A 25532-nucleotide genomic window follows, 5' to 3' on the forward strand; every position below is an offset into this window, starting at 1 on the left:
GTATGGCATTGAAGCTCGTTGGGAGGTTAGATAGCACAGTGTCCAATGACGGGCCGAAAGTATATAGAATGGTGTCGTCTGCGTAGAGGTGGATCAGGGAATCGCCCGCTGCAAGAGCAACATCATTGATATATACAGAGAAAAGAGTCAGCCCGAGAATTGAACCCTGTGGCACCCCCCTAGAGACTGCCAGAGGACCGGACAGCATGCCCTCCGATTTGACACACTGAACTCTGTCTGCAAAGTAATTGGTGAACCAGGCAATGCAGTCATCCGAAAAACCGAGGCTACTGAGTCTGCCGATAAGAATATGGTGATTGACAGAGTCGAAAGCCTTGGCAAGGTCGATGAAGACGGCTGCACAGTACTGTCTTTTATCGATGGCGGTTATGATGTCGTTTAGTACCTTGAGTGTGGCTGAGGTGCACCCGTGACCGGCTCGGAAACCAGATTGCATAGCGGAGAAGGTACGGTGGGATTCGAGATGGTCAGTGACCTGTTTGTTGACTTGGCTTTCGAAGACCTTAGATAGGCAGGGCAGAATGGATATAGGTCTGTAACAGTTTGGGTCCAGGGTGTCTCCCCCATTGAAGAGGGGGATGACTGCGGCAGCTTTCCAATCCTTGGGGATCTCAGACGATATGAAAGAGAGGTTGAACAGGCTGGTAATAGGGGTTGCGACAATGGCGGCGGATAGTTTCAGAAATAGAGGGTCCAGATTGTCAAGCCCAGCTGATTTATACGGGTCCAGGTTTTGCAGCTCTTCCAGAACATCTGCTGTCTGGATTTGGGTAAAGGAGAACCTGGAGAGGCTTGGGCGAGGAGCTGCGGGGGGGCCAGAGCTGTTGGCCGAGGTAGGAGTAGCCAGGCGGAAGGCATGGCCAGCTGTTGAGAAATGCTTGTTGAAGTTTTCGATAATCATGGATTTGTCGGTGGTGACCGTGTTCCCTAGCCTCAGTGCAGTGGGCAGCTGGGAGGAGGTGCTCTTGTTCTCCATGGACTTCACAGTGTCCCAGAACTTTTTGGAGTTGGAGCTACAGGATGCAAACTTCTGCCTGAAGAAGCTGGCCTTAGCTTTCCTGACTGACTGCGTGTATTGGTTCCTGACTTCCCTGAACAGTTGCATATCGCGGGGACTGTTTGATGCTGTTTTTGTGCTGGTCGAGGGCAGTCAGGTCTGGAGTGAACCAAGGGCTGTATCTGTTCTTAGTTCTGCATTTTTTGAACGGAGCATACTTATCTAAAATGGTGAGGAAGTTACTCTTAAAGAATGACCAGGCATCCTCAACTGACGGGATGAGGTCAATGTCCTTCCAGGATACCCGGGCCAGGTCGATTAGAAAGGCCTGCTCACAGAAGTGTTTTAGGGAGCGTTTGACAGTGATGAGGGGTGGTCGTTTGACTGCGGCACCGTAGCGGATGCAGGCAATGAGGCAGTGGTCGCTGAGATCCTGGTTGAAGACAGCGGAGGTGTATCTGGAGGGCCAGTTGGTCAGGATGACGTCTATGAGGGTGCCCTTCCTTACAGAGTTAGGGTTGTACCTGGTGGGTTCCTTGATGATTTGTGTGAGATTGAGGGCATCTAGCTTAGATTGTAGGACTGCCGGGGTGTTAAGCATATCCCAGTTTAGGTCACCTAACAGAACAAACTCTGAAGCTAGATGGGGGCAATCAATTCACAAATGGTGTCCAGGGCACAGCAGGGAGCTGAGGGGGGTCGGTAGCAGGCGACAACAGTGAGAGACTTATTTCTGGAGAGAGTAATTTTCAGAATTAGTAGTTCGAACTGTTTGGGTATGGACCTGGAAAGTATGACATTAATCTGTATCTGATTTTATAAATGCTCTTAATCTGTACCTGCTCTTATAAATGCTCTTGTGATTTTGTTCAGGTTCAAGGTGGGAGAAATCTATACGTCAGATTGGCTTTGAAAGGTAAGACAATTCAAACATACTGTCAATACAAACCTACACTGAACAACCCAAAACACAGGGCGCATACACACTGACCAACCCAAAACACAGGGCGCATACACACTGACCAACCCAAAACACAGGGCGCATACACACTGACCAACCCAAAACACAGGGCGAATACACACTGACCAACCCAAAATACAGGGCGCATACACACTGACCAACCCAAAACACAGGGCGCATACACACTGACCAACCCAAAACACAGGGCGCAAACACACTGACCAACCCAAAACACAGGGCGCATACACACTGACCAACCCAAAACACAGGGCGCATACACACTGACCAACCCAAAATACAGGGCGCATACACACTGACCAACCCAAAACACAGGGCGCATACACACTGACCAACCCAAAACACAGGGCGCATACACACTGACCAACCCAAACACAGGGCAAACGATCCAGAGAACAAAACCACATCCACAATTGCCAGAGAACACAAAATAATCCCGCACACACCTAAGCGGGCCTAACAGGCTTAAATAGAAGAAACAAGAAACACAAAAGGAACAGGTGCAACTAATAAGACTAAACTAACGGAATTAGTTCCTGCCAAGGCAGCAGCTACTCTTCCTGGGGTTTATTATGGATCCCCATTAGTTCCTGTCAAGGCAGCAGCTACTCTTCCTGGGGTTTATTATGAATCCCCATTAGTTCCTGTTAAGGCAGCAGCTACTCTTCCTGGGGTTTATTATGGATCCCCAGTAGTTCCTGCCAAGACAGCAGCTACTCTTCCTGGAGTTTATAATGGATCCCCATTAGTTCCTGTCAAGGCAGCAGCTACTCTTCCTGGGGTTTATTATGGATCCCCATTAGTTCCTGTCAAGGCAGCAACTACTCTTCCTGGGGTTTATTATGGATCCCCATTAGTTCCTGCCAAGGCAGCAGCTACTCTTCCTGTCGTTTATTACGGATCCCAATTGTTCCTGTCAAGGCAGCAGCTACTCTTCCTGGGGTTTATTATGGATCCCCATTAGTTCCTGTCAAGGCAGCAGCTACTCTTCCTGGGGTTTATTATGGATCCCCATTAGTTCCTGCCAAGGCAGCAGCTACTCTTCCTGGGGTTTATTATGGATCCCCATTAGTTCCTGCCAAGACAGCAGCTACTCTTCCTGGAGTTTATAATGGATCCCCATTAGTTCCTGTCAAGGCAGCAGCTACTCTTCCTGGGGTTTATTATGGATCCCCATTAGTTCCTGTCAAGGCAGCAACTACTCTTCCTGGGGTTTATTATGGATCCCCATTAGTTCCTGCCAAGGCAGCAGCTACTCTTCCTGTCGTTTATTACGGATCCCAATTAGTTCCAGCCAGGGCAGCAGCTACTCTTCCTGGGGTTTATTACGGATCTCCATTAGTTCCAGCCAAGGCAGCAGCTACTCTTCCTGGTGTTTATTATGGATCCCCATTAGTTCCTGCCAAGACAGCAGCTACTCTTCCTGGGGTTTATTATGGATCCCCATTAGTTCCTGTCAAGGCAGCAGCTACTCTTCCTGGGGTTTATTATGGATCCCCATTAGTTCCTGTCAAGGCAGCAGCTACTCTTCCTGGGGTTTATTATGGATCCCCATTAGTTCCTGCCAAGGCAGCAGCTACTCTTCCTGGGGTTTATTATGGATCCCCATTAGTTCCAGCCAAGGCAGCAGCTACTCTTCCTGGGGTTTATTATGGATCCCCATTAGTTCCTGTCAAGGCAGCAGCTACTCTTCCTGGGGATTAATGGATCCCCATTAGTTCCTGCCAAGGCAGCAGCTACTCTTCCTGGGGTTTATTATGGATCCCCATTAGTTCCAGCCAAGGCAGCAGCTACTCTTCCTGGGGTTTATTATGGATCCCCATTAGTTCCTGTCAAGGCAGCAGCTACTCTTCCTGGGGATTATTATGGATCCCCATTAGTTCCTGCCAAGGCAGCAGCTACTCTTCCTGGGGTTTATTATGGATCCCCATTAGTTCCTGCCAAGGCAGCAGCTTCTCTTCCTGGGGTTTATTATGGATCCCCATTAGTTCCTGTCAAGGCAGCAGCTACTCTTCCTGGGGTTTATTATGGATCCCCATTAGTTCCTGTCAAGGCAGCAGCTTCTCTTCCTGGGGTTTTTATGGATCCCCATTAGTTCCTGTCAAGGCAGCAGCTACTCTTCCTGGGGTTTATTGGATCATTAGTTCCTGAGCTTCTCTTCCTGGGGTTTATTATGGATCCCCATTAGTTAGTCAAGGCAGCAGCTACTCTTCCTGGGGTTTATTATGGATACTGTGCCAAGGCAGCAGTTCCTTTGGTTTATTATGGATCCCCATTAGTTCCTGCCAAGGCAGCAGCTACTCTTCCTAGGGTTTATTATGGATCCCCATTAGTTCCTGTCAAGGCAGCAGCTACTCTTCCTGGGGTTTATTATGGATCCCCATTAGTTCCTGCCAAGGCAGCAGCTACTCTTCCTGGGGTCCAGCAACATTAAGGCAGTTTATACAATTTAAAATATTACATGAAATTACATTTCATTACATTTACCCAACACATTCAGTGTGTTCCCTCAGGCCACTACTCCACTGTCACATATCTACAATACAACATCCATGTGTACGTGTGTGTATAGTGTGTATGTTATCATGTGCTGTGTGTACATATGACTGTACCTGTATGTGTGTGACAGTCCCCGCTGTTCCATAAGGTGTATTTTTATCTGTTTTTTGGATTCTACTGATTGTATCAGTTACCTGATGTGGATTAGAGTTCCATGTAGTCATGGCTCTATGTAATACTGTGGAATAGAGTTCCATGTTGTCATGGCTCTATGTAGTACTGTGGAATAGAGTTCCATGTAGTCATGGCTCTATGTAATACTGTGGAATAGAGTTCCATGTAGTCATGGCTCTATGTAATACTGTGGAATAGAGTTCCATGTAGTCATGGCTCTATGTAGTACTGTGGAATAGAGTTCCATGTAGTCATGGCTCTATGTAGTAATGTGTGCCTCCCATAGTCTGTTCTGGACTTGGGGACTGTGAAGAGACCTCTGGTGGCATGTCTTGTGGGGTAATGCATGGGTGTCTGAGCTGTGTGCCAGTAGTTTAAACAGACAGCTCGGTATAATTTAACATGTCAATACCTCTCATAAATACAAGTAGTGATGAAGTCAATCTCTCCTCCACTTTGAGCCAGGAGAGATTGACATGCATATTAATAATATTAGCCCACTGTGTACATCCAAGGGCCAGCCCGCTGCCCTGTTCTGAGCCAGCCGTGCTGCCCTGCTCTGAGCCAGCCGTGCTGCCCTGCTCTGAGCCAGCCGTGCTGCCCTGTTCTGAGCCAGCCGCGCTGCCCTGCTCTGAGCCAGCCGTGCTGCCCTGTTCTGAGCCAGCCGTGCTGCCTTGTTCTGAGCCAGCCACGCTGCCCTGTTCTGAGCCAGCCGTGCTGCCCTGCTCTGAGCCAGCCGCGCTGCCCTGGTCTGAGCCAGCCGCGCTGCCCTGTTCTGAGCCAGCCGCGCTGCCCTGTTCTGAGCCAGCCGCGCTGCCCTGTTCTGAGCCAGCCGCGCTGCCCTGTTCTGAGCCAGCCGCGCTGCCCTGTTCTGAGCCAGCCGCGCTGCCCTGCTCTGAGCCAGCCGCGCTGCCCTGCTCTGAAACAGCCGCGCTGCCCTGCTCTGAGCCAGCCGCGCTGCCCTGTTCTGAGCCAGCCGTGCTGCCCTGTTCTGAGCCAGCCGTGCTGCCCTGCTCTGAGCCAGCCGTGCTGCCCTGCTCTGAGCCAGCCGTGCTGCCCTGCTCTGAGCCAGCCGTGCAGCCCTGCTCTGAGCCAGCCGTGCAGCCCTGCTCTGAGCCAGCCGTGCAGCCCTGCTCTGAGCCAGCCGTGCTGCCCTGCTCTGAGCCAGCCGTGCAGCCCTGCTCTGAGCCAGCCGTGCTTCCCTGCTCTGAGCCAGCCGTGCTGCCCTGCTCTGAGTCCTTCTTTGTGGCACCCACACGACTGGACAGTAGTCCAGGTGTGACAAAACTAGGACCTGTAGGACCTGCCTTGTTGATAGTGTTGTTAAAGTAGAAACTAGGGCCTGTAGGACCTGCCTTGTTGATAGTGTTGTAAAAGGTAGAAACTAGGGCCTGTAGGACCTGCCTTGTTGATAGTGTTGTTAAGAAGGTAGAAACTAGAGCCTGCAGGACCTGCCTTGTTGATAGTGTTGTTAAGAAGGTGGAAACTAGGACCTGTAGGACCTGCCTTGTTGATAGTGTTGTTAAGAAGGTAGAAACTAGGGCCTGTAGGACCTGCCTTGTTGATAGTGTTGTTAAGAAGGTAGAAACTAGGGCCTGTAGGACCTGCCTTGTTGATAGTGCTGTTAAGAAGGTAGAAACTAGGGCCTGTAGGACCTGTCTTGTTGATAGTGTTGTTAAGAAGGTAGAAACTAGGGCCTGTAGGACCTGCCTTGTTGATAGTGTTGTTAAGAAGGTAGAAACTAGGGCCTGTAGGACCTGCCTTGTTGATAGTGTTGTTAAGAAGGTAGAAACTAGGGCCTGTAGGACCTGTCTTGTTGATAGTGTTGTTAAGAAGGTAGAAACTAGAGCCTGTAGGACCTGCCTTGTTGGTAGTGTTGTTAAGAATGTAGAAACTAGGGCCTGTAGGACCTGCCTTGTTGATAGTGTTGTTAAGAAGGTAGAAACTAGGGCCTGTAGGACCTGCCTTGTTGATAGTGTTGTTGAGAATGTAGAAACTAGGGCCTGTAGGACCTGCCTTGTTGATAGTGTTGTTAAGAAGGTAGAAACTAGGACCTGTAGGACCTGCCTTGTTGATAGTGTTGTTAAGAAGGTAGAAACTTGGGCCTGTAGGACCTGCCTTGTTGATAGTGTTGTTAAGAAGGTAGAAACTAGGGCCTGTAGGACCTGCCTTGTTGATTTCGTAAACGATTTGTCCCATAGAAATTCCCACACTTCTCCTTTTATTCTGGGTGATATACAAGTGAACGATCTCACATGTATTTCTTCTCAATTCCGTGTATTCAGTGGCGGATGGTGTGCTTTTAAAATCTGAGGAATGTGTTTGATACCGTTCCATTTGATTCCATCCGAACCATTATAATGAGTCCACCCTCCCGTTTGTCCAGCCACCAGCCACCACAGATTGAGTTTGGAGGCTTGTCCACTTCCCAAATATCCTTAAGTAGCGCGATACACACCACTTAATGTAATGTATTCGTGTGGCCAGAGATCTGACATAGGCTATATGTCCCAAATGGCACCCTATTCCCTTCATAGTGCACTACTTCTGACCAAGACCCATAGGGCCTGTAGTACACTACTTCTGACCAAGACCCATAGGGCCTGTAGTACACTACTTCTGACCAAGACCCATAGGGCCTGTAGTGCACTACTTCTGACCAAGACCCATAGGGCCTGTAGTACACTACTTCTGACCAAGACCCATAGGGCCTGTAGTACACTACTTCTGACCAAGACCAATAGGGCCTGTAGTGCACTACTTCTGACCAAGACCCATAGGGCCTGTAGTACACTACTTCTGACCAAGACCCATAGGGCCTGTAGTGCACTACCTCTGACCATAGGGCCTGTAGTACACTACTTCTGACCATAGGGCCTGTAGTACACTACTTCTGACCATAGGGCCTGTAGTGCACTACTTCTGACCAAGACCCATAGGGCCTGTAGTGCACTACTTCTGACCAAGACCCATAGGGCCTGTAGTGCACTACTTCTGACCAAGACCCATAGGGCCTGTAGTACACTACTTCTGACCATAGGGCCTGTAGTGCACTACTTCTGACCAAGACCCATAGGGCCTGTAGTGCACTACTTCTGACCAAGACCAATAGGGCCTGTAGTGCACTACTTCTGACCAAGACCCATAGGGCCTGTAGTGCACTACTTCTGACCAAGACCCATAGGGCCTGTAGTACACTACTTCTGACTATAGGGCCTGTAGTACACTACTTCTGACCATAGGGCCTGTAGTGCACTACTTCTGACCATAGGGCCTGTAGTACACTATTTCTGACCAAGATCCATAGGGCCTGTAGTACACTACTTCTGACCATAGGGTCTGTAGTGCACTACTTCTGACCAAGACCCATAGGGCCTGTAGTACACTACTTCTGACCAACACCCATAGGGCCTGTAGTGCACTACTTCTGACCAAGACCCATAGGGCCTGTAGTGCACTACTTCTGACCATAGGGCCTGTAGTGCACTACTTCTGACCATAGGGCCTGTAGTGCACTACTTCTGACCATAGGGCCTGTAGTACACTACTTCTGACCAAGAACCATAGGGCCTGTAGTACACTACTTCTGACCAAGACCCATAGGGCCTGTAGTGCACTACTTCTGACCAAGACCCATAGGGCCTGTAGTGCACTACCTCTGACCATAGGGCCTGTAGTACACTACTTCTGACCATAGGGCCTGTAGTACACTACTTCTGACCATAGGGCCTGTAGTGCACTACTTCTGACCATAGGGCCTGTAGTGCACTACTTCTGACCAAGACCCATAGGGCCTGTAGTGCACTACTTCTGACCAAGACCAATAGGGCCTGTAGTGCACTACTTCTGACCAAGACCCATAGGGCCTGTAGTGCACTACTTCTGACCAAGACCCATAGGGCCTGTAGTACACTACTTCTGACCATAGGGCCTGTAGTGCACTACTTCTGACCATAGGGCCTGTAGTACACTATTTCTGACCAAGATCCATAGGGCCTGTAGTACACTACTTCTGACCATAGGGTCTGTAGTGCACTACTTCTGACCAAGACCCATAGGGCCTGTAGTACACTACTTCTGACCAACACCCATAGGGCCTGTAGTGCACTACTTCTGACCAAGACCCATAGGGCCTGTAGTGCACTACTTCTGACCATAGGGCCTGTAGTGCACTACTTCTGACCATAGGGCCTGTAGTGCACTACTTCTGACCATAGGGCCTGTAGTACACTACTTCTGACCAAGACCCATAGGGCCTGTAGTACACTACTTCTGACCAAGACCCATAGGGCCTGTAGTGCACTACTTCTGACCAAGACCCATAGGGCCTGTAGTGCACTACCTCTGACCATAGGGCCTGTAGTACACTACTTCTGACCATAGGGCCTGTAGTACACTACTTCTGACCATAGGGCCTGTAGTGCACTACTTCTGACCATAGGGCCTGTAGTGCACTACTTCTGACCAAGACCCATAGGGCCTGTAGTGCACTACTTCTGACCAAGACCAATAGGGCCTGTAGTGCACTACTTCTGACCAAGACCCATAGGGCCTGTAGTACACTACTTCTGACCATAGGGCCTGTAGTGCACTACTTCTGACCATAGGGCCTGTAGTACACTATTTCTGACCAAGATCCATAGGGCCTGTAGTACACTACTTCTGACCATAGGGTCTGTAGTGCACTACTTCTGACCAAGACCCATAGGGCCTGTAGTACACTACTTCTGACCAACACCCATAGGGCCTGTAGTGCACTACTTCTGACCAAGACCCATAGGGCCTGTAGTGCACTACTTCTGACCATAGGGCCTGTAGTGCACTACTTCTGACCATAGGGCCTGTAGTGCACTACTTCTGACCATAGGGCCTGTAGTGCACTACTTCTGACCATAGGGCCTGTAGTACACTACTTCTGACCAAGACCCATGGGGCCTGTAGTACACTACTTCTGACCAAGACCCATAGGGCCTGTAGTGCACTACTTCTGACCAAGACCCATAGGGCCTGTAGTGCACTACTTCTGACCATAGGGCCTGTAGTACACTACTTCTGACCAAGACCCATAGGGCCTGTAGTACACTACTTCTGACCAAGACCCATAGGGCCTGTAGTGCACTACTTCTGACTAAGACCCATAGGGCCTGTAGTACACTACTTCTGACCAAGACCCATAGGGCCTGTAGTGCACTACTTCTGACCATAGGGCCTGTAGTACACTACCTCTGACCATAGGGCCTGTAGTACACTACTTCTGACCAAGACCCATAGGGCCTGTAGTGCACTACTTCTGACCATAGGGCCTGTAGTACACTACTTCTGACCAAGACCCATAGGGCCTGTAGTACACTACTTCTGACCAAGACCCATAGGGCCTGTAGTGCACTACTTCTGACCATAGGGCCTGTAGTGCACTACTTCTGACCAAGACCCATAGGGCCTGTAGTACACTACTTCTGACCATAGGGCCTGTAGTGCACTACTTCTGACCAAGATCCCATAGGGCCTGTAGTGCACTACTTCTGACCATAGGGCCTGTAGTACACTACTTCTGACCAAGACCCATAGGGCCTGTAGTGCACTACTTCTGACCAAGACCCATAGGGCCTGTAGTGCACTACTTCTGACCAAGACCAATAGGGCCTGTAGTGCACTACTTCTGACCATAGGGCCTGTAGTACACTACTTCTGACCAAGACCCATAGGGCCTGTAGTGCACTTCTTCTGACCAAGACCCATAGGGCCTGTAGTTCACTACTTCTGACCATAGGGCCTGTAGTGCACTACTTCTGACCAAGACCCATAGGGCCTGTAGTGCTCTACTTCTGACCAAGACCCATAGGGCCTGTAGTACACTACTTCTGACCATAGGGCCTGTAGTGCACTACTTCTGACCATAGGGCCTGTAGTGCACTACTTCTGACCAAGACCCATAGGGCCTGTAGTGCACTACTTCTGACCATAGGGCCTGTAGTACACTACCTCTGACCATAGGGCCTGTAGTACACTACTTCTGACCAAGACCCATAGGGCCTGTAGTACACTACTTCTGACCATAGGGCCTGTAGTGCACTACTTCTGACCAAGACCCATAGGGCCTGTAGTGCACTACTTCTGACCAAGACCCATAGGGCCTGTAGTACACTACTTCTGACCATAGGGCCTGTAGTACACTACCTCTGACCATAGGGCCTGTAGTACACTACTTCTGACCAAGACCCATAGGGCCTGTAGTGCACTACTTCTGACCATAGGGCCTGTAGTGCACTACTTCTGACCAAGACCCATAGGGCCTGTAGTACACTACTTCTGACCAAGACCCATAGGGCCTGTAGTGCACTACTTCTGACCATAGGGCCTGTAGTGCACTACTTCTGACCAAGACCCATAGGGCCTGTAGTACACTACTTCTGACCATAGGGCCTGTAGTGCACTACTTCTGACCAAGATCCCATAGGGCCTGTAGTGCACTACTTCTGACCATAGGGCCTGTAGTACACTACTTCTGACCAAGACCCATAGGGCCTGTAGTGCACTACTTCTGACCAAGACCCATAGGGCCTGTAGTGCACTACTTCTGACCAAGACCAATAGGGCCTGTAGTGCACTACTTCTGACCATAGGGCCTGTAGTACACTACTTCTGACCAAGACCCATAGGGCCTGTAGTGCACTTCTTCTGACCAAGACCCATAGGGCCTGTAGTTCACTACTTCTGACCATAGGGCCTGTAGTGCACTACTTCTGACCAAGACCCATAGGGCCTGTAGTGCACTACTTCTGACCATAGGGCCTGTAGTACACTACCTCTGACCATAGGGCCTGTAGTACACTACTTCTGACCAAGACCCATAGGGCCTGTAGTACACTACTTCTGACCATAGGTCCTGTAGTGCACTACTTCTGACCAAGACCCATAGGGCCTGTAGTGCACTACTTCTGACCAAGACCCATAGGGCCTGTAGTACACTACTTCTGACCAAGACCAATAGGGCCTGTAGTGCACTACTTCTGACCATAGGGCCTGTAGTACACTACTTCTGACCAAGAACCCATAGGGCCTGTAGTGCACTTCTTCTGACCAAGACCCATAGGGCCTGTAGTTCACTACTTCTGACCATAGGGCCTGTAGTGCACTACTTCTGACCAAGACCCATAGGGCCTGTAGTGCTCTACTTCTGACCAAGACCCATAGGGCCTGTAGTGCACTACTTCTGACCATAGGGCCTGTAGTGCACTACTTCTGACCATAGGGCCTGTAGTGCACTACTTCTGACCAAGACCCATAGGGCCTGTAGTGCACTACTTCTGACCAAGACCCATAGGGCCTGTAGTGCACTACTTCTGACCAAGACCCATAGGGCCTGTAGTACACTACTTCTGACCAAGACCCATAGCGCCTGTAGTACACTACTTCTGACCAAGACCCATAGGGCCTGTAGTGCACTACTTCTGACCAAGACCCATAGGGCCTGTAGTACACTACTTCTGACCAAGACCCATAGGGCCTGTAGTACACTACTTCTGACCATAGGGCCTGTAGTGCACTACTTCTGACCATAGGGCCTGTAGTACACTACTTCTGACCAAGACCCATAGGGCCTGTAGTGCACTACTTCTGACCATAGGGCCTGTATTACACTACTTCTGACCATACGGCCTGTAGTACACTACTTCTGACCAAGACCCATAGGGCCTGTAGTACACTACTTCTGACCATAGGGCCTGTAGTGCACTACTTCTGACCAAGACCCATAGGGCCTGTAGTGCACTACTTCTGACCAAGACCCATAGGGCCTGTAGTGCACTACTTCTGACCAAGACCCATAGGGCCTGTAGTGCACTTCTTCTGACCAAGACCCATAGGGCCTGTAGTTCACTACTTCTGACCATAGGGCCTGTAGTGCACTACTTCTGACCAAGACCCATAGGGCCTGTAGTGCTCTACTTCTGACCAAGACCCATAGGGCCTGTAGTACACTACTTCTGACCATAGGGCCTGTAGTGCACTACTTCTGACCATAGGGCCTGTAGTGCACTACTTCTGACCAAGACCCATAGGGCCTGTAGTGCACTACTTCTGACCAAGACCCATAGGGCCTGTAGTGCACTACTGACCAAGACCCATAGGGCCTGTAGTACACTACTTCTGACCAAGACCCATAGGGCCTGTAGTACACTACTTCTGACCAAGACCCATAGGGCCTGTAGTGCACTACTTCTGACCAAGACCCATAGGGCCTGTAGTACACTACTTCTGACCAAGACCCATAGGGCCTGTAGTACACTACTTCTGACCAAGACCCATAGGGCCTGTAGTACACTACTTCTGACCATAGGGCCTGTAGTACACTACTTCTGACCAAGACCCATAGGGCCTGTAGTGCACTACTTCTGACCAAGACCCATAGGGCCTGTAGTACACTACTTCTGACCAAGACCAATAAAGCCTGTAGTGCACTACTTCTGACCAAGACCCATAGGGCCTGTAGTGCACTACTTCTGACCAAGACCCATAGGGCCTGTAGTACACTATTTCTGACCAAGACCCATAGGGCCTGTAGTACACTACTTCTGACCATAGGGCCTGTAGTGCACTACTTCTGACCATAGGGCCTGTTGTGCACTACTTCTGACCAAGACCCATAGGGCCTGTAGTGCACTACTTCTGACCAAGACCCATAGGGCCTGTAGTGCACTACTTCTGACCATAGGGCCTGTAGTTCACTACTTCTTACCAAGACCCATAGGGCCTGTAGTGCACTACTTCTGATCATAGGGCCTGTAGTGCACTACTTCTGACCAAGACCCATAGGGCCTGTAGTGCACTACTTCTGACCATTGGGCCTGTAGTACACTACTTCTGACCAAGACCCATAGGGCCTGTAGTACACTACTTCTGACCATAGGGCCTGTAGTACACTACTTCTGACCAAGACCCATAGGGCCTGTAATACACTACTTCTGACCAAGACCCATAGGGCCTGTAGTACACTACTTCTGACCATAGGGCCTGTAGTACACTACTTCTGACCAAGACCCATAGGGCCTGTAGTGCACTACTTCTGACCAAGACCCATAGGGCCTGTAGTACACTACTTCTGACCAAGACCAATAGGGCCTGTAGTGCACTACTTCTGACCAAGACCCATAGTGCCTGTAGTGCACTACTTCTGACCATAGTGCCTGTAGTGCACTACTTCTGACCAAGACCCATAGGGCCTGTAGTGCACTACTTCTGACCATAGGGCCTGTAGTACACTACTTCTGACCAAGTGCCATAGGGCCTGTAGTACACTACTTCTGACCATAGGGCCTGTAGTGCACTACTTCTGACCAAGACCCATAGGGCCTGTAGTACACTACTTCTGACCAAGACCCATAGGGCCTGTAGTGCACTACTTCTGACCATAGGGCCTGTAGTGCACTACTTCTGACCAAGACCCATAGGGCCTGTAGTACACTACTTCTGACCATAGGGCCTGTAGTGCACTACTTCTGACCATAGGGCCTGTAGTACACTACTTCTGACCAAGACCCATAGGGCCTGTAGTGCACTACTTCTGACCATAGGGCCTGTAGTACACTACTTCTGACCAAGACCCATAGGGCCTGTAGTGCACTACTTCTGACCATAGGGCCTGTAGTGCACTACTTCTGACCATAGGGCCTGTAGTACACTACTTCTGACCAAGACCCATAGGGCCTGTATTGCACTACTTCTGACCATAGGGCCTGTAGTGCACTACTTCTGACCAAGACCCATAGGGCCTGTAGTACACTACTTCTGACCATAGGGCCTGTAGTGCACTACTTCTGACCATAGGGCCTGTAGTACACTACTTCTGACCAAGACCCATAGGGCCTCTAGTACACTTCTGACCAAGACCCATAGGGCCTGTAGTACACTACTTCTGACCAAGTACACTACTTCTGACCAAGACCCATAGGGCCTGTAGTACACTACTTCTGACCAAGACCCATAGGGCCTGTAGTGCACTACTTCTGACCAAGACCCATAGGGCCTGTAGTGCACTACTTCTGACCAAGACCAATAGGGCCTGTAGTGCACTACTTCTGACCATAGGGCCTGTAGTACACTACTTCTGACCAAGACCCATAGGGCCTGTAGTGCACTACTTCTGACCAAGACCCATAGGGCCTGTAGTTCACTACTTCTGACCATAGGGCCTGTAGTGCACTACTTCTGACCAAGACCCATAGGGCCTGTAGTGCACTACTTCTGACCATAGGGCCTGTAGTACACTACCTCTGACCATAGGGCCTGTAGTACACTACTTCTGACCAAGACCCATAGGGCCTGTAGTACACTACTTCTGACCATAGGTCCTGTAGTGCACTACTTCTGACCAAGACCCATAGGGCCTGTAGTGCACTACTTCTGACCAAGACCCATAGGGCCTGTAGTACACTACTTCTGACCAAGACCAATAGGGCCTGTAGTACACTACTTCTGACCAAGAACCCATAGGGCCTGTAGTGCACTTCTTCTGACCAAGACCCATAGGGCCTGTAGTTCACTACTTCTGACCATAGGGCCTGTAGTGCACTACTTCTGACCAAGACCGATAGGGCCTGTAGTGCTCTACTTCTGACCAAGACCCATAGGGCCTGTAGTGCACTACTTCTGACCATAGGGCCTGTAGTGCACTACTTCTGACCATAGGGCCTGTAGTGCACTACTTCTGACCAAGACCCATAGGGCCTGTAGTGCACTACTTCTGACCAAGACCCATAGGGCCTGTAGTACACTACTTCTGACCAAGACCCATAGGGCCTGTAGTACACTACTTCTGACCAAGACCCATAGGGTCTGTAGTGCACTACTTCTGACCAAGACCCATAGGGCCTGTAGTACACTACTTCTGACCAAGACCCATAGGGCCTGTAGTACACTACTTCTGACCATAGGGCCTGTAGTGCACTACTTCTGACCATAGGGCCTGTAGTACACTACTTCTGACCAAGACCCATAGGGCCTGTAGTGCACTACTTCTGACCATAGGGCCTGTATTACACTACCTCTGACCATACGGCCTGTAGTACACTACTTCTGACCAAGACCCATAGGGCCTGTAGTACACTACTTCTGACCATAGGGCCTGTAGTGCACTACTTCTGACCAAGACCCATAGGGCCTGTAGTGCACTACTTCTGACCAAGACCCATAGGGCCTGTAGTGCACTACTTCTGACCAAGACCCATAGGGCCTGTAGTGCACTTCTTCTGACCAAGACCCATAGGGCCTGTAGTTCACTACTTCTGACCATAGGGCCTGTAGTGCACTACTTCTGACCAAGACCCATAGGGCCTGTAGTGCTCTACTTCTGACCAAGACCCATAGGGCCTGTAGTACACTACTTCTGACCATAGGGCCTGTAGTGCACTACTTCTGACCATAGGGCCTGTAGTGCACTACTTCTGACCAAGACCCATAGGGCCTGTAGTGCACTACTTCTGACCAAGACCCATAGGGCCTGTAGTGCACTACTTCTGACCAAGACCCATAGGGCCTGTAGTACACTACTTCTGACCAAGACCCATAGGGCCTGTAGTACACTACTTCTGACCAAGACCCATAGGGCCTGTAGTGCACTACTTCTGACCAAGACCCATAGGGCCTGTAGTACACTACTTCTGACCAAGACCCATAGGGCCTGTAGTACACTACTTCTGACCAAGACCCATAGGGCCTGTAGTACACTACTTCTGACCATAGGGCCTGTAGTACACTACTTCTGACCAAGACCCATAGGGCCTGTAGTGCACTACTTCTGACCAAGACCCATAGGGCCTGTAGTACACTACTTCTGACCAAGACCAATAAAGCCTGTAGTGCACTACTTCTGACCAAGACCCATAGGGCCTGTAGTGCACTACTTCTGACCAAGTGCCATAGGACCTGTAGTACACTACTTCTGACCATAGGGCCTGTAGTTCACTATTTCTGACCAAGACCCATAGGGCCTGTAGTACACTATTTCTGACCAAGACCCATAGGGCCTGTAGTACACTACTTCTGACCATAGGGCCTGTAGTGCACTACTTCTGACCATAGGGCCTGTTGTGCACTACTTCTGACCAAGACCCATAGGGCCTGTAGTGCACTACTTCTGACCAAGACCCATAGGGCCTGTAGTGCACTACTTCTGACCATAGGGCCTGTAGTTCACTACTTCTTACCAAGACCCATAGGGCCTGTAGTGCACTACTTCTGATCATAGGGCCTGTAGTGCACTACTTCTGACCAAGACCCATAGGGCCTGTAGTGCACTACTTCTGACCATTGGGCCTGTAGTACACTACTTCTGACCAAGACCCATAGGGCCTGTAGTACACTACTTCTGACCATAGGGCCTGTAGTACACTACTTCTGACCAAGACCCATAGGGCCTGTAATACACTACTTCTGACCAAGACCCATAGGGCCTGTAGTACACTACTTCTGACCATAGGGCCTGTAGTACACTACTTCTGACCAAGACCCATAGGGCCTGTAGTGCACTACTTCTGACCAAGACCCATAGGGCCTGTAGTACACTACTTCTGACCAAGACCAATAGGGCCTGTAGTGCACTACTTCTGACCAAGACCCATAGTGCCTGTAGTGCACTACTTCTGACCATAGTGCCTGTACTGCACTACTTCTGACCAAGACCCATAGGGCCTGTAGTGCACTACTTCTGACCATAGGGCCTGTAGTACACTACTTCTGACCAAGTGCCATAGGGCCTGTAGTACACTACTTCTGACCATAGGGCCTGTAGTGCACTACTTCTGACCAAGACCCATAGGGCCTGTAGTACACTACTTCTGACCAAGACCCATAGGGCCTGTAGTGCACTACTTCTGACCATAGGGCCTGTAGTGCACTACTTCTGACCAAGACCCATAGGGCCTGTAGTACACTACTTCTGACCATAGGGCCTGTAGTGCACTACTTCTGACCATAGGGCCTGTAGTACACTACTTCTGACCAAGACCCATAGGGCCTGTAGTGCACTACTTCTGACCATAGGGCCTGTAGTACACTACTTCTGACCAAGACCCATAGGGCCTGTAGTGCACTACTTCTGACCATAGGGCCTGTAGTGCACTACTTCTGACCATAGGGCCTGTAGTACACTACTTCTGACCAAGACCCATAGGGCCTGTATTGCACTACTTCTGACCATAGGGCCTGTAGTGCACTACTTCTGACCAAGACCCATAGGGCCTGTAGTACACTACTTCTGACCATAGGGCCTGTAGTGCACTACTTCTGACCATAGGGCCTGTAGTACACTACTTCTGACCAAGACCCATAGGGCCTCTAGTACACTACTTCTGACCAAGACCCATAGGGCCTGTAGTACACTACTTCTGACCATAGGGCCTGTAGTACACTACTTCTGACCAAGACCCATAGGGCCTGTAGTACACTGTCTGACCAAGACCCAAGGGCCTGTAGTACACTACTTCTGACCAAGACCCATAGGGCCTGTAGTGCACTACTTCTGACCATAGGGCCTGTAGTACACTACTTCTGACCAGGTCTGATTGGGTTCTGGTCGTCTATATGTAGGTAATTGAGTGTCAACAACCCTAGGTTTCTGAAGACTCTTGATCGTTCTGACCTGTACTTCTCAACTTGGGGTTTCAGTTAATGCATGATAAACCTCATTATGTCTGGCAGTCTGTCAACAAGCCCTATCTGATGCATGTTAAACCTCATTATGTCTGGCAGTCTGTCAACAAGCCCTATCTGATGCATGATAAACCTCATTATGTCTGGCAGTCTGTCAACAAGCCCTATCTGATGCATGATAAACCTCATTATGTCTGGCAGTCTGTCAACAAGCCCTATCTGATGCATGATAAACCTCATTATGTCTGGCAGTCTGTCAACAAGCCCTATCTGATGCATGTTAAACCTCATTATGTCTGGCAGTCTGTCAACAAGCCCTATCTGATGCTAACCTCATAACGTCTCTCACAGCCTTTACTGCTCTGCCCAGTGCCCCTGTCACACACACACACACACACACACACACACACACACACACACACACACACACACACACACACACACACACACACACACACACACACACACACACACACACACACACACACACACACACACACACACACACACACACACACTTTAGATTAGAGTAGTGACAAAAGGAGTTGGCTGCATTTGGACATTCCTGTACCACAGATAATTAGATCCCAGAGAGGTGAGTGAGTGTGTTCTCCTATTGATGCCTTTACTCCTACCATGTCTGCTGTCTGGATAGGGCCTGTCTGTCTGTCTCTCTGGATAAGGCGCGTCTGTCTGGATAAGGCCTGTCTGTCTGTCTGTCTGTCTGTCTGTCTGTCTGTCTGTCTGTCTGTCTGTCTGGATAAGGCCTGTCTGTCTGGATAAGGCCTGTCTGTCTGTATAAGGCTTGTCTGTCTAGAAAGGTAGGAACCAAGGAAGAAACCTAGAGAGGACCCAGGCTCTGGGGGATGGCCAGTCCTCTTCTGGCTGTGCCAGGTAGAGAGGAACCAGGCTCTGAGGGGTGGCCAGTCCTCTTCTGGCTGTGCCAGGTAGAGAGGAACCAGGCTCTGAGGGGTGGCCAGTCCTCTTCTGGCTGTGCCGGGTAGAGATATATAACAGTACATGGCCAAGATGTTGAAATGTTCATAGATGACCAGCATGGTCAAATAATAATAATCACAGTAGTTGCACAGGGTGCAACAGGTCAGCACCTCAGGAGTAAATGTCAGTTGGCTTTTCATAGCCGATCTTTCAGAGTTAGAGACAGCAGGTGCGATAGAGAGAGAGAGTCCAAAACAGCAGTTCCGTTACAAGGTGGCACGTCCGGTAAACAGTTCAGGGTTCCATGGCCTTAGGCAGAACAGTTGAAACTGAAGCAGCAGCATGACCAGGTGGACTGGGGACAGCAAGGAGTCATCAGGCCAGGTAGTCCTGAGGCATGGTCCTAGGGCTCAGGTCCTCCGAGAGAAAGAGAGAGAGAAAGAGAGAGAGAATTAGAGAGAGCATACTTAAATTCACACAGGACACCGGATGAGGCAGGAGAAATGCTCCAGATATAACAGACTGACCCTAGCCCCCCGACACACAAACTACTGCAGCATAAATACTGGAGGCTGAGGCAGGTGTGTTCGGGAGACACTGGGGCCCTGTCCGACGATACCCCCGGACAGGGCCAAACAGGCAGGATATAACCCCACCCACTTTGCCAAAGCACAGCCCCCACACCACTAGAGGGATATTTTCAACCACCAACCTACTACCCTGAGACAAGGCCGAGTGTAGCCAACAAAGATCTCCCCCAGGTTACGAACCCGAGAGGGGCGCCAACCTGGACAGGAAGATCACGTCAGTGACTCAACCCACTCAAGTGACGCACCCCTCCTAGGGACGACATGGAAGAGCACCAGTAAGCCAGTGACTCAGCCCCTATGTCTGATTTAGGTCTGTCTGGATAAGGCCTGTCTGTCTGTCTGTCTGTCTGGATAAGGCCTGTCTGTCTGGATAAGGCCTGTCTGTCTGTCTGTCTGGATAAGGCCTGTCTGTCTGGATAAGGCCTGTCTGTCTGGATAAGGTCTGTCTGTCTGTCTGTCTGTCTGTCTGTCTGTATGTCTGTCTGTCTGTATGTCTGTCTGTCTGGATAAGGGCCTCAGTAAGTGACATATTGAAGAAGTGATTGTCAAGATGGGAGAAAGAGGAGTGGGGTCTGAACGAGTGATGGGGGAGAAAGAGGTGTGAGATCTGAACGAGTGCTGGAGAGAAAGAGGTGTGAGGTCTGAACGAGTGATGGAGAGAAAGAGGTGTGGGGTCTGAACGAGTGATGGAGAGAAAGAGGTGTGGGGTCTGAACGAGTGATGGAGAGAAAGAGGTGTGGGGTCTGAACGAGTGATGGAGAGAAAGAGTTGTGAGATCTGAACGACTGATGGAGAGAAAGAGGTGTGGGGTCTGAACGAGTGATGGAGAGAAAGAGGTGTGAGATCTGAACGAGTGATGACTGAGAAAGAGGTGTGAGATCTGAACGAGTGATGGAGAGAAAGAGGTGTGAGGTCTGAACGAGTGATGGAGAGAAAGAGGTGTGAGATCTGAACGAGTGATGGAGAGAAAGAGGTGTGGGGTCTGAACGAGTGATGGAGAGAAAGAGGTCTGGGGTCTGAACGAGTGATGGAGAGAAAGAGGTGTGAGATCTGAACGAGTGATGGAGAGAAAGAGGTGTGAGGTCTGAACGAGTGATGGAGAGAAAGAGGTGTGGGGTCTGAACGAGTGATGGAGAGAAAGAGGTGTGAGATCTGAACGAGTGATGGCTGAGAAAGAGGTGTGAGGTCTGAACGAGTGATGGGGGAGAAAGAGGTGTGGGGTCTGAACGAGTGATGGAGAGAAAGAGGTGTGAGATCTGAACGAGTGATGGCTGAGAAAGAGGTGTGAGATCTGAACGAGTGATGGAGAGAAAGAGGTGTGGGGTCTGAACGAGTGATGGAGAGAAAGAGGTGTGAGATCTGAACGAGTGATGGCTGAGAAAGAGGTGTGAGGTCTGAACGAGTGATGGGGGAGAAAGAGGTGTGAGATCTGAACGAGTGATGGAGAGAAAGAGGTGTGGGGTCTGAACGAGTGATGGGGGAGAAAAAGTTGTGAGATCTGAACGAGTGATGGCTGAGAAAGAGGTGTGAGGTCTGAACGAGTGATGGGGGAGAAAGAGGTGTGAGATCTGAACAAGTGATGGAGAGAAAGAGGTGTGAGGTCTGAACGAGTTATGGGGGAGAAAGAGGTGTGAGATCTGAACAAGTGATGGAGAGAAAGAGGAGTGAATGGACAGAGAAAGAGGTGTGAGATCTGAATGAGTGATGGGGGAGAAAGAGGAGTGAATGTGCAGAGAAAGAGGTGTGAGATCTGAATGAGTGATGGGGGAGAAAGAGGTGTGAGATATGAATGAGTGATTGGGGAGAAAGAGGAGTGAATGGACAGAGAAAGAGGTGTGAGATCTGAAAAGTATATTATGAACACATCTGGTCAGAATGACAGTGGGTTGCCGGCTGGCTAGTGTGGATCCCAGCTGTACAGACAGACAGTAGCAGAACGTGCAGGACAGGTGTTGATGATATTAACAGCTGAACATCTGGACCCAGATTAATCCTACATCTGGACCCAGATTAATCCTACATCTGGACCCAGATTAATCCTATATATTGACCCAGATTAACCCTATATATTGACCCAGATTAATCCTATATATTGACCCAGATTAATCCTACATCTGGACCCAGATTAATCCTACATCTGGACCCAGATTAATCCTATATATTGACCCAGATTAACCCTTCATATTGACCCAGATTAACCCTACATCTGGACCCAGATTAACACTACATCTGGACCCAGATTAACACTATGTTGACCCAGATTAACCCTACATCTTGACCCAGATTAACCCTACATCTTGACCCAGATTAACCCTACATCTGGACCCAGATTAACCCTACATATTGACCCAGAGTAACCCTACACCTGGCCCCAGATTAACACTACATATTGACCCAGATTAACACTATATCTGGACCCAGATTAACACTACATGTTGACCCAGATTAACCCTACATCTGGACCCAGATTAACACTACATGTTGACCCAGATTAACCCTACATCTTGACCCAGATTAACCCAACATCTGGACCCAGATTAACCCTACATCTTGACCCAGATTAACCCTACATCTTGACCCAGATTAACCCTACATCTAGACACTGATTAACACAACATATTGACCCTGATTAACACTACATATTTACCCAGATTAATCCTACATCTTGACCCAGATTAACCCTACATCTTGACCCAGATTAACCCTACATCTGGACCCAGATTAACACTACATTTTGACCCAGAGTAACCCAACACCTGGACCCAGATTAACACTACATGTGGACCCAGATTAACACTACATTTTGACCCAGAGTAACCCAACACCTGGACCCAGATTAACCCTACATGTTGACCCAGATTAACCCTTCATGTTGACCCAGATTAACACTACATATTGACCCAGATTAACACAACATGTTGACCCAGATTAACACTACATGTTGACCCAGATTAACACTACACCTGGACCCAGATTAACATTACATCTGGACTCAAAATGACGTAGAACGAATAGGCCTCTGTGGACTCAGTAGAGTCTGTGTCCAAGAAACAGACACCAAATTAAATTTTATAGATCCTTAATGTGTGCGTGTACAGATGTAAATGTGATGCATGTCAGTAGTTTTCAGTTGCCTTTTCAACAGGAAGGTCTCACCACTGCTGGCTGGTACAATATAAATACTCTCTTTTAACAGGAGAGGGAAAAATACAAATGAAAGTTGTTGGCTTGACTTGGTGTTGTTGGACGAGAGTTTTTCTTTCCATTTCTTTCATCCATTTGTGATGAACAGAGCTTCAAAACAATAACATCTTCCATCTAGTGTCCCGAGTGGCAACCTATTCCTTATATAACGCCCTACTTTTCCCCCAGGGCCCTACGTAGTGCACAGGATAGAGAAAAGGGAGAATACCTTTTTGAGACTCACCCATAGGAGTCTTGAATAGATTAGGCTTTTCTACAGGAGCCAAGAGCAAAGACTATATTTTATTTGAGTGAGCATTTTCCATAGTGTTTGATTAGCACACTGTTTTTTTTAAACTTTAACGAGGCGACTATCCAAGTTTAGGACGCAGTTTGGTATTTGCTTTCACTGACCTTTGAGGGTGTTTGGGCACTTATTCACATCTCAGCATAACACCCAAACATTTGTTTTGCATTAGCCTCGTACGCAGGTTTACATTCCTTCATTAGCCTCAGACCCAGACTCACATTCCTTCATTAGTCTTTATACCGAGCCTCACATTCCTTCATTAGCCTCAGACCCAGCCTCACATTCCTTCATTAGCCTCAGACCCAGCCTCACATTCCTTCATTAGCCTCAGACCCAGACTCACATTCCTTCATTAGCCTCAGACCCAGGTTTACATTCCTTCATTATCCTCAGACCCAGGCTCACATTCCTTCATTAGCCTCAGACCCAGCCTCACATTCCTTCATTAGCCTCAGACCCAGCCTCACATTCCTTCATTAGCCTCAGACCCAGCCTCACATTCCTTCATTAGCCTCAGACCCAGCCTCACATACCTTCATTATCCTCAGACCCAGCCTCACATTCCTTCATTAGCCTCAGACCCAGCCTCACATTCCTTCATTAGCCTCAGACCCAGCCTCACATTCCTTCATTATCCTCAGACCCAGCCTCACATTCCTTCATTAGCCTCAGACCCAGGCTCACATTCCTTCATTAGCCTCAGACCCAGCCTCACATTCCTTCATTAGTCTTTATACCGAGCCTCACATTCCTTCATTAGCCTCAGACCCAGCCTCACATTCCTTCATTAGCAGACCCAGCCTCACATTCCTTCATTAGCCTCAGACCCAGCCTCACATTCCTTCATTAGCCTCAGACCCAGGCTCACATTCCTTCATTATCCTCAGACCCAGCCTCACATTCCTTCATTATCCTCAGACCCAGCCTCACATTCCTTCATTAGCCTCAGACCCAGCCTCACATTCCTTCATTAGCCTCAGACCCAGCCTCACATTCCTTCATTAGCCTCAGACCCAGGCTCACATTCCTTCATTATCCTCAGACCCAGCCTCACATTCCTTCATTAGCCTCAGACCCAGCCTCACATTCCTTCATTAGCCTCAGACCCAGACTCACATTCCTTCATTAGCCTCAGACCCAGCCTCACATTCCTTCATTATCCTCAGACCCAGCCTCACATTCCTTCATTAGCCTCAGACCCAGCCTCACATTCCTTCATTAGCCTCAGACCCAGGCTCACATTCCTTCATTATCCTCAGACCCAGCCTCACATTCCTTCATTAGCCTCAGACCCAGCCTCACATTCCTTCATTATCCTCAGACCCAGCCTCACATTCCTTCATTATCCTCAGACCCAGCCTCACATTCCTTCATTAGCCTCAGACCCAGCCTCACATTCCTTCATTAGTCTTTATACCCAGCCTCACATTCCTTCATTATCCTCAGACCCAGGCTCACATTCCTTCATTAGCCAGACCCAGGTTCACATTCCTTCATTAGCCTCAGACCCAGGCTCACATTCATTCATTAGCCTCAGACCCAGCCTCACATTCCTTCATTAGCCTCAGACCCAGCCTCACATTCCTTCATTAGCCTCAGACCCAGCCTCACATTCCTTCATTAGCCTCAGACCCAGCCTCACATTCCTTCATTAGTCTTTATACCCAGCCTCACATTCCTTCATTAGCCTCAGACCCAGGCTCACATTCCTTCATTAGCCTCGTACGCAGGTTCACATTCCTTCATTAGTCTTTATACCCAGCCTCACATTCCTTCATTAGCCTCAGACCCAGCCTCACATTCCTTCATTATCCTCAGACCCAGCCTCACATTCCTTCATTAGCCTCAGACCCAGCCTCACATTCCTTCATTATCCTCAGACCCAGCCTCACATTCCTTCATTAGCCTCAGACCCAGCCTCACATTCCTTCATTAGCCTCAGACCCAGCCTCACATTCCTTCATTAGCCTCAGACCCAGCCTCACATTCCTTCATTAGCCTCAGACCCAGGCTCACATTCCTTCATTAGCAGACCCAGCCTCACATTCCTTCATTAGCCTCAGACCCAGCCTCACATTCCTTCATTAGCCTCAGACCCAGCCTCACATTCCTTCATTAGCCTCAGACCCAGCCTCACATTCCTTCATTAGCCTCAGACCCAGCCTCACATTCCTTCATTAGCCTCAGACCCAG

General features: G+C 49.4%; 1 protein-coding gene across 1 annotated transcript in view; it reads left to right on the forward strand.

The window, feature by feature from the left end:
- The window catches only part of LOC135518608 (piezo-type mechanosensitive ion channel component 2-like), a 328980-nt gene that overhangs the window by 78240 nt on the left and 225208 nt on the right, over positions 1–25532 (forward strand). The window contains 1 exon segment of the mRNA XM_064943769.1: positions 1892–1934. Coding sequence (XP_064799841.1) covers positions 1892–1934 — 43 coding nt within the window.

Source organism: Oncorhynchus masou, chromosome 3, assembly GCF_036934945.1.
Source record: "Oncorhynchus masou masou isolate Uvic2021 chromosome 3, UVic_Omas_1.1, whole genome shotgun sequence".
In the NCBI taxonomy this organism is placed as follows: domain Eukaryota; kingdom Metazoa; phylum Chordata; class Actinopteri; order Salmoniformes; family Salmonidae; genus Oncorhynchus; species Oncorhynchus masou.